The 10778-nt window shown below is 35.2% G+C and overlaps 1 protein-coding gene across 2 annotated transcripts; it reads right to left on the bottom strand.

The window, feature by feature from the left end:
• Positions 1 to 4839: 4839 nt before the first annotated feature.
• LOC114474608 (THAP domain-containing protein 6-like) lies at positions 4840 to 9802 on the bottom strand. Of its 2 annotated transcripts, none has more exons than XM_028465027.1 (7): positions 9707 to 9802; positions 9429 to 9536; positions 7598 to 7790; positions 7338 to 7439; positions 6520 to 7083; positions 6262 to 6335; positions 4840 to 6097 (listed from the first exon to the last, which is right to left on the bottom strand). In XM_028465027.1, exons 2-5 carry the CDS (start codon positions 9506 to 9508, stop codon positions 6874 to 6876), a joined length of 585 nt encoding a protein of 194 aa, XP_028320828.1. In that variant the 5' UTR covers positions 9509 to 9536; positions 9707 to 9802; the 3' UTR covers positions 4840 to 6097; positions 6262 to 6335; positions 6520 to 6873. The 2 variants fall into 2 exon arrangements, with proteins under 2 accessions (XP_028320828.1, XP_028320827.1); XM_028465026.1 differs by having other exon boundaries at positions 4843 to 6097; positions 6183 to 6335.
• Positions 9803 to 10778: the final 976 nt, after the last annotated feature.

Below are 10778 nucleotides of genomic sequence, written 5' to 3'. Positions count from 1 at the left end.
TAAAACACCTTCACTTTGTTCTTCTTCTTATTGTGTTACTAGTTAAAATCACTTCTCTGTTATTCATGAATGGATCGGGCTGAAAGTTGGTCGCTATAATCTATGGATGTGTACGCATCGCCGCTCGGACCCCTGATTTTTGATTTGGGGCCCGGGGGCCCACCCCACCATTTCTGGTAATTTCCAAATGTATGGGAACATAGTCATGTGATATATCATTTCAAAGGTAATTCAACGTAGATTATGACTATGCCATGCACAATTCGATTAGGGGCCCACCCCTTTTCTGGTTATTTCTAAATTTATCGGAACATAGTCAGAATCAGAGGGCATTTGAAATTGAAGACCTGTAGCTGCTCTACTGACAACAGTTCAGCATCAACAGTTCCAGGTGGGGATGTAGGGAAGCAGGGGGAGGGAGTGGGGGTAAAAGCCATGTGATATATCGTTTCAAAGGCAATTCTGCAATTTCTATTAAAGTCCTTTTCTCATTTATTTGTGAGTCAAAAATTGCGACAGTTGGTGGTACTGAATCATTGACACATACCAATATATGAATGGGGCCCATTACTCCGTATGAGCCACGGGGGCCCCATTTTTCAAATGACTACTCCTCCGTTAATGCTCGTTGAATCGAGCTGTAATTTGACATGGATATTCTATGAGCGGATGTCAAGAGCCTCTCTGAGCCCTTTTTGAAAGGGTGAGGGGGGACGAGGACCCACCCCCTTTTCCGGTCATTTCCAAATTTATCGAAACATAGTTGTGTGATATATCATTTCAAAGGCAATTCAACGTAGATTACGAATTTACGTCGCACAATTGGACTTATTTTACTTGGTGAAACTGAGTCAATTGAACGTGGTACGTGCTATTTAGCACAGAGACGTACAGCGGGCCCGGCCGTAGTTCATCCAAACTTGTTTATTAAATATCTTTCTGTACCCAATCTAAATTTGTTCTATTACAGAAAAATATAACCAGACAAAAATATTAGCCCATTCTATCATTATTTACTGGGTCTACCAAGCCAGTAACAAAATTAAAAACACCAATTATAACAGAAAATATGCATTATTTTGTTGTTTTCTTGAAGAACATAAGAAAACAGAAATCACAAATTACAACTTACTGCTAGATCATCAATTCATAATGCTAATTGTGTAAATGTGTCAATAGTGTCTTATTAAGCATCATTATCCAAAGCAAAATATATAATTTATTCCAGCAAAAAAAAAATAGCCCAAATGCTATATAAAACTTAAAAATCACTCATATATGTAAAAATGGTTTGATACAGCCTAATAAGCGCTATATAAATGAAATTGAATTGAATCATTATTAAATTATTTCTTATAATTAAAACACAACACACAATCATAAAAAAGTGTATTCTATACTTTCACTTTCTCAAATATCAATGTAGTTCCAATAAAATGTAATATGAATATCTGAGCTGCCGTATCTTTAACACAGTATATCAAACAAGATCAGAAACTAATTCCTAGAAGAAGAAAAAAATGTTGACAATTTGTGATATTGAATCAGGGTCGCGATCCAAAAAAGGTTGGGAACCGCTTTTTAAAATATATATATATTAATTACTAGACTCTAGTAATTGATTGAATTTTTTAATATATATTTTTAACTGAATCTTTAAATTATTATTCTTTTACAAGACCGGTGTTTTTCAACCTTGGGGTCATGAGCCCATGTGGGGTCGCCTGAAATGTTCAGTAATTGATATAAAAAATAATTTTCATTGATTAATTTTTAACTGAAGTTTTAAATTATTTTTATTATTCAAATTAAAACGACACAATCTTAAAATAAATAAACAAAATAAATCTAGTTAAATCTATATAAATCTAGTTAAAATAAAACGCAGTATAAAAAGTTTTTAGTTTTTTGCAGCTCGCCTCCAACTATCATAAAAAATCCAACTTTTGCTCCTCTGCATTTGTAACACAGAATAAACAATAAATCAAAAACTAATTATAGAAAGAAGAGAAAGTCTTTGGGGTCACCAGAAAATTTTGATATCAAAATGGGGTCACGATCCAAAAAGGGTTGGGAACCACTGTAGTAAACATTTCAGGTGACCCCATTTAAATTCCAGGTGACCCAACACGGGGTCACGACCCGAAGGTTGAAAAATGCTGCGCCAGCTCCTTTTTCCAGGGTTGCGGGGGTCTGCTGGTGCCTATCTGCAGCTCTCAGGGGGCATTAGGTGGGGGTACACCCTGGACAGGGCGCCAGTCCTGTCAGACATAAATATGATGTAAAATAATATAAGAATCTGAACTTTTAGCTGTAGTTTCAGGTTCATTTGAATCAGTTTCATCAGAGAATATAAGTGAATATAAGTGACATCCTCGTGAGATAATGACGTTTTGGATCAAAACCTTTCAGCTAATAATCTGTGGTTATTATCCAAACCACAGAAAATACAAAAAGGAGTTATCAGTGTTTGACCTTTAGGTCTGTGCGTATAAAAACACCCACATATGAAAGACTCTCAACACAAACATGAGAAAAGGTCACAGGAATGATTAAACATAACCCACAGCACTCTCACAAAGAGGCAGTTTTAAAAAAATATATAATCAGAAATGACTGAAATTCTACATTTATTGAAAAAAATCAAACAAAAAAAAACAGCAGCTTGAGTGTGAAACAAAAACTACACAAGTGTATATAAGCTGCTACAGGGGGACAAATGTGTTTTGGATCACTATATTGTAGAAACAATATAAATATATTGAACAAACATGAAATTATATTGTACAAACAATATACTTACATTGTACGTACATTATACTTACAGTATATTGTACGAACAATTTATTATCACGTTTGTACAATATAATTATATTGTTTTTGTTCGTACAATATAATAATATTGTTTTTGTTCGTACAATATAAGTATGTTGTTTGTACAATATATACTGTTTGTAAAATATATGTTTGTGCAATATAATGATATTGTTCATACAATAAACCATAGATAATAACTCACATCACAAAACATTCACACTTCAAAGTGACACAAATAGGAAGTTTAACAGCTGCTAAAATATATTAGCTTTATTATTCTATCTTAAAAAAAATTATGTTTATAAATATATAAAATAGTGTAACTATAATACAACTATTTTATTATATATATATATATATATACAAATGTAAATATCAAATATTTTAAATCAAAGAGCCCCAAAAAATTACATTTGAAGACTTTTTTTATAGATTGAAATGATTTACACGCAGCGAAAAATAGGGAGCAACAAAATGTTTTTTAAATACATTATTTTATTATTTCCAAGAATTTACTAAGTGACAAATTGTTTATTTTATTTATATCTTAATTTTAATTAAATTATTTCCAATACATAACTCAGAGATCTCAGTAGATCTAGGTTTTTACATTTAAAACTTTTTAGATTAAAAACAAAAGAAACAAAACTAAAACTAAATGTTTCCAGTATTTACCTGCAGAGGGCGCTCTGGTCAAATCTGTGTGTTTTGGTCTACTCGTGGATCACGTGACTGTGACGTCAGACGCAGTGACTCGTTTTCTAAACCATAGACATTAGGCTGGATGATCGTCCGATTAAAAAGCAACTTTGATAATACAATTAAAAAGAGTAAAACTTTATTAAATACATTTGCTATATAAGTTTATATAACAGTATTCTTTTAATCAGATGTTTTACGTTTAGAAATCAAACGATCAGTTATTATAGTTAGTTAAAGATGATATTTAATGCTGATATAAAGCAATACAAATATGTTCAAGATTATTGATTTATTCATTATTTTTATTTATCATTTAGGGGTCTACGGTGTCTGTTTATTTGATTTATTTAGGTATTTGAACATGAGTTGTTTAATGTGTTTAGTTTTTTAAAAATATAATGATTCTTATTAGTTAATGATTCAGACTTCATGCATTTTGGGTCAAACAGACATTTTAGTGTTAATCCGAGTGTCCTAGTTATTTACATCTGATTTATATCTTCGATTACATACATGGTTGTGTTTTAGATTTAGATGAAGTTGAAATGAGATGTTCTGAAACTGTGTCCTTGACAAATTGACCTGAATATATTTTATGAATATATTTATTGAGTATAGAGACATAATAATAGTATTACACACAAAAAGAAGCCATTCCAACAATAGATGGACATAAATAGAACAAAAGGAACCCAGAAAACATTCAGATGTGATCAGCTTTTTATTGCTATACATTGCATTTGACAATTATTACTGTACAATTGTGCTACTGCTTTTATTCTTATAATTATATTTTTTACTGTTTTATTTTATAGTGTCTGGTATTCTCATTGTACTATTATAATTGCTATATTATTCTATTACCTCATTATAATTATTTAATATTGTTTATTATTACTGTATTATAGTTACTGGATTCTTATATTTTGTTATTGCTATTATTATTATTATAACCATTACTATGGCTGGGTATTGCCAGGTACCTCGCGATGCGATACTATCGCGAAATTTTGCCCACGATATGATCACGATACATCAATTCTGCAATAATCAATTTAGAATTTCATCCACGATACATTACGATATCTGCGTCACTGAAGAAATTCTGAATTTATTGACTGCACTGAATCATTTCACAGGAATTACAAAACATTATCAAACAATTTCACATGAATGACAGGAGAGTAAAACAAAGTGTATACTGTAACACACACAATGACCACAACTAGTCACATGTCCTTGTGTTATGTTTAAGTCTTTATGGGAAAAAAAAAATTATGCTTCACTAAAATATTGTTAATGTTTGTGCAAATTAACTTAAAATCATTAAAAACAAAATGAATGCAGAAAATAGTCATTTCAGTGCTAGTATGATCAACTTCTCTGTAAACATGGACATTATCAGTGATGCTTAACAAGCAGAATGAACTGCTTTTTATGAAAACTGGAAAAATAAACAGCGCATTATAGTATAAACAAGTGAAAACCTGGGCACATATTTTAACTTATACTTGCCACCATATGTAAAGTTTAACTTAAACCTGCGTTCTTTGTAAACTTAAAACCTGAGAATATTTAACTTGTCTTTAGTACTTAACTTGTGTTAACAAAAAAGCGATATATCATATCGTACCATTACTATTATTACTGTCTATTAATATTATATCCCCATCATCATCTTTATTATTGTTGCAGCCAAAGAAATGAAATATTCAAGGAACAAGAAGATAAAACTATCTACAAGAGTATTTACAAGCCTTTCATTGAACTAATACCCGTAGTAGAAAACTGCTTTTCTTCCTTGTGCTGCCACTGTGGTGTCTGAGTGCGGTGAGTGTCGTGTTGCCTAATTTTGAGGAACACAGACACTAATTGTTTCACTAGGTTTGAATGGTGATTGTGGATGCCAAACAGTGTGTCTCCAGCATGTTGTCTCTTCACAGACCACATGCAGGACCATTGACACCTTAGGAATTGACCCTGAGTGGCCCTGGCCAATCACCCGCTCTGCTGCTCTCACCACCTGGACTGCGCCTTCTGGTGGAATCATCAGCCCACCATTATTTTTGAGCACAAGTAGGTGGTACAGTAGCTCTCATTATGTGATGAGGGTACGGCTGGTATGACGCACATCGCAAGAGAGGTGTGTGTGTGAATTGAAATCTAAATAATGAAAAACAGTCATTTAATATGAATAACATTGAAAGATACTGCATGAACAGGCAGATAATTACAATATAAATCTAAACTTTACTTTCAGATTTTTTTTCAGACTTTTTAATAAATAAAAATGGTCAATATTATACTGTACATTGATAGTATTGTTTTGTTATAATCCTAAAAATCAATGCAAAACAAAACCTGGCGCGTTGAGTATTGCCAAAGTTCATGTCTCTTTGAAAGTCATTGTACGTTTTGGAAACGAGTAATTCAAAGGTGTTTGCACATGTTCTCCCACACGGAAAACACGTCCTCTGGAAAATCAGCTTTGGTCTTGGGTGAATTCCGGATGGAGGCAGAGAGTTCAGTCCTGTTACAAACATCAGGGTGTCTGAGAGAGTGAGTCCAGTTCATCCATCTTAAAAAGTACAAGGATTAGTTTATTATCTGTTTCAATTCAAATTCTGTTTATAAAAGATGACAAAGTTGAAATACATGTAAACCTTCTGTCGCATATGCAATGTCGATAATCCCTCCAGAATCCTAAGGTTGACCCTTCCTCACTCCAAACTCAAACAGTACCTCCAGTGTCGCAGATGTGACCACATGTGGTTCCTGAATATTGTAGCATGCTGCTCGAAAGCCCATCCTTGAATCTAGAAAACATTTAGAGCAAACATTCACTCAGAGATAAATATGGCAGGATCTTAATAAAGCAGATAGAGGCCAATGTAAAGCACGCTATAGAGCTCTATGTCAATCTCTAGCATATTATAGAGACACTTTAATCATTAGAACCAAAGTAAAAATAACAAAATGTATATATATATGTAGTATTACCTTGTAACTTTGATCCACCTTTGTCCCGTTAACAATTCCATTCTCCCATGCCACTTTCTGGTCTCTTCCTCTGTCGCGAGCTGTACCACAGCGCCCCCCACAGGCCTGGAGAACTTCCGTAACACAGGCTGAACTTGCAGCATTTCTGTATTTGCAGCTGTTTTGTGGTGGTGTGTGTTTTTCACTTGAGTTTCGTTTCTTTACTTGCAGCGTGTTTAATGTAAATGCAGTTGTTTTGCCTTTTTGCAGTGCATTTCTTTGTTTTGCAGGGCGTTTGTGTCTTTTCATTTGTTTTTTTCAGAGTTTGCATTAGCTTTCGAATGTGCAGCGTTTCTCAATATGCTGCGCATTGTACTAAATGTTTGGCGTTTTATCAGTTGCTGCACGTTTGCCCTTGTTGGCCACCGTAAGGTCCTCAAGAAGAGCACGCATGTTTCTCTTCGCCCTTCGCTCCCGGTCCTTGCTGTTTCTCTTCTCGTGCTCCAGACTTTCCACTCTAGCCAGAGCTTCATTAAGTTTGGCCTTGAGAAGAGTGGGAGAAGCAGGCAAGGCATAATTGTGGTCCTAGTGAAAAGAGGGATGAAAAATGACAGTGATGCTTATAACTCATCACTTACTGATGTAGCTGGCCCACATTTTTACCCACTGTTTGCACCTTGAATATGAGTGTCTTAATGACAGGGACATACTGTATATACAACAACAGTATGTTTTAATATATACTCATATATTTCAGTGTGTATAAAATGAGTGATTTTAATATGACCAGGGCCTTCATGCTCTCATGTGTTTGAAACATATTACATGCAAATACTCACAACATTAGAATAAGGTTCAGGTTTACGGAAAGGCTGAGGCAAGTCCACTGGCAGGCTCTCTTCTGCTTTCTTCGAAGTTTTTGTTTTCCTTGATGGTACTTCCTAAATGCAAGAAACATAAACAACATTTTAAGAAAGATTTTAGCATCAGAAAGTGTACTGTACTTAATTCCCAAACATGCAGACAGAAAAGAAAATTTATGGACACATGAATCATTTATTTATCATGAATCAATTATTTAGCCAAATCACACACATACCTTTTGTAAATAAGATGGGAAGTTAAAGACAGATGGTTTGACTCCCTGTCTCAGCCGGACAATTTGCCCCGTCCTGTCAAAGTCATCTGCGTTGAAGTGTTCACTGCAGAGCACGGACCAATCAGTTGCCACAAAACCTTTCCGTTTCACTGCCTGTTCCCATTTTCTCCTTAAAATACTGTCTTTGGGAAACCTAAAACATGTGAGCAATGAAGCCAGAGATAAAGAATAATCAACAACAAACACAGATAATTCCATCATTAATTAGGCCTATTATTAGCTCTAATAGATGCTGTATTCTCTCTAGTGCTGCGTTCACACCAAATGCTTCTTCTGCGGCATCTGCCGCAGGAAACGTGCCGCAGGTTTCCCAAGATCAAATAATGTCCCCATTCGCGTCATATGCACATTAGAAGCGAAGCCCCGCCCACCAGCGACACATTTAACTAAGTGAGTTTCACTGCCTGCTGAAGCGACGATAAACATAAACCACCAGTGAAAAAAGCCCTTGTGATTAGCGGCTAATGCTATCCTAGCTCAGCGCCAACTTTCAAAGATGAAAACTACAGCGATAACTTTTACCTGCTACTACCACCTCCTCGCTGATTCTCCTCCACGCCAAATCCTTCCTAGTCCGGTCCTGGTTATAAAGGCCATGTCATACAGCTCTGGGTGGTCACACACAGCTTCTACTCCATGGTTGAATGGGTGAACAGACCGATGTCCGTGTTGACGGCCTGACGTCATCGTCAACAAAGACTCTGATTAGCTTTCGTCATGCGAAACAATCGCATGAGTTCAATATTTTCAAAATCGAGAGTGTGCTTGACACTCTTGACACGCGGATCGGACCGCACCGCCGCACAGGAAAGATTTCGTCTATCCACTGACTTTGTATGTAATGCGGGCGCACAAACACTTCGTGACGCATCCGTTATGAACGCAGCATAGCCCTTCAGTTACTGCAGTAAGTCTGTTTTTTTCTGTGTAAAAGGCTGTTGCTAGGAACGCAAGATTCATAACATCGAGGGTTCCGTCCATCCTGTTGGTGTTTATTTCAGAATCCGAATCATCTTTATTGGCCGTGTATGTTTAAGGAAGTGTCTATTGATACAGAAACGTATCCCCCCCCCGGGACTATGTGTACGTTTCCCGGACCTTTTCTACATAAGCGTAATAAGCCTGTGTTTTTTCACTGTGTCAGAATGGCTGAATGGTCGAAGACGTTTGACTCAATAATTCTTCCTTCTGCTGCCGTGGGTTTAAAGCCCACTTTTGTTATTTATATTTTTTCATTTTAACATATTCAACACGGCAAATACCACCTTTAAAAATACATATACAAAAAAAAATTAACATTTTAAGGTATTTCCTGGGTTACGGCTAAAATAAAAAGGTTAGCGAAGTAGCCTAAAGTAAATAAACACGAACTAAAAGAAAATTGACGGAACTTTAAGTCACGTGGTCATCTAAACTGGCCAATGAGGGCCAATGTTTAACACACAAGGAATTTGACTCCAGTAGAATGTGCTTTCGCTCTCTGTGCAATGTAAACATAAAAATAATAAGAATATAGACAGTAACTAATATGTACAAGACTAAATAAGACAACATAATAAGATCGTCAGTAGGGTAAAAAACGAACCTGCAGTGGTGAGTAGTGCAAAAGGATGATGAAGTAAACATCATCTGTTCCAGTATTTACATTAACGAGTGTGCGTAGATGAACATTTCAATTAAATTATATACATTTATGTACATTTACAATGACAGTTTAGTTCACTATAGCAACAACCTGCTAACAATATATGATCCCTTACATACATCTTACTTGTGAAAAGTGATCCCACGAGATCTTGTTTCTACACAGCGCTCATTAGAGCATCCATAGGCTGAACAGAACTCCGGCATCTTTATCGTCTGCTGCACACTGTTTACGCTGAGTGAGAGAGGGGTGGAGCTTAAGTGTTGAGTGGTAAAACCAGCATTTTAAATACATCCAAGCACCTTGTATCGTAGCTACATGTGTGACGTTTTTTAAAAAAATCAAACAGTTTGGAAATTGGTTCAAAATTCATGGAATAATTCTACTTAGAGATTGAGAAATACCTCGCACCGCAGCCTTCACCATAACCGGTCCAAGATGGCGGCGCTGATGACGTGTCCCTCCACGAGAAGGGTCTGTTTGCGGCTGGGCGTTCCCGATTTGACTTCCTGTTGGATTTGCATCAACCAATCAGGGGAAGTTATGTGAGAACGACATCAAGGGGGCAGCGTTGCGCTACCAGGGTACAGCATGCCTGAAAACATAGAATAAGAAAAAGAAGAAGAAGAAAAAGAAAAAGAAGAAAAAGGAAAAGCAGAAAAAGAAAAAAAAGAAGAAAAAGAAGAAAAAGGAAAAGAAGAAAAAGAAAAAGAAAAAGGAAAAGAAGAAGAAGGAGGAGGAGAGGGAGGAGCGACATCACTTCCGCAACTTCAGTAAAAGTTAAAGTTGCGGATTATCATTGATGATTACAATAATTAATGAACACAGCTGACTCCATATATGTCACTCATCTCTGTAGTAACTATTGTACAATACTGTAGTAATGTTTTCACGGACAATTCACAAGTTACTTTACCTGCTGCTTAATCTGTCCATGTCCTTATGAAACAGTCTGCATCACTGTAAACTCTATATTCTGCACCTACTGCTAATGGCATACTCTACTTATTTTTTGTACTTATATACTTAAGTTTAAATATAGTTGTTTTTTAGCCTATTCATCAGGTAAGATTTTTAAGCACAAAGAGTGGACTTATTCCTAATATTTCAGGTGTTATTTATTATATTGTTACCTTATTTATCCTGTTTGAGTGCTAATACAATTAGGGCAATTTTAATTTTATACTTTAACTTTAGATGTGTAAGAGATTTGTTATTTACTAAATATTTACAGCCATTTATATTTGTTTCATTATCTTGTTGAGTGCTCTTTTTATTCCTTCTGTTGGGATAAATGTTCAGAGTGATGTGGTGGTGTTCTTGAGAAATAAGCTTTTAAATTATGTGTAACATGCCATGGTAGCTCATTAAATTAAATTAGCTAAATTAAAAACTGTTCAGTGCAATATTTAAATGTGTCAACTTGTTCATTAAAACGACCTTTGTTTTATATCTTTAAATTATATTATGTTCATT

Source organism: Gouania willdenowi, chromosome 13 (genome assembly GCF_900634775.1).
Source record: "Gouania willdenowi chromosome 13, fGouWil2.1, whole genome shotgun sequence".
NCBI classification, from domain to species: Eukaryota; Metazoa; Chordata; class Actinopteri; order Blenniiformes; family Gobiesocidae; genus Gouania; species Gouania willdenowi.
This window is presented reverse-complemented; position numbering and strand designations above follow the sequence as displayed.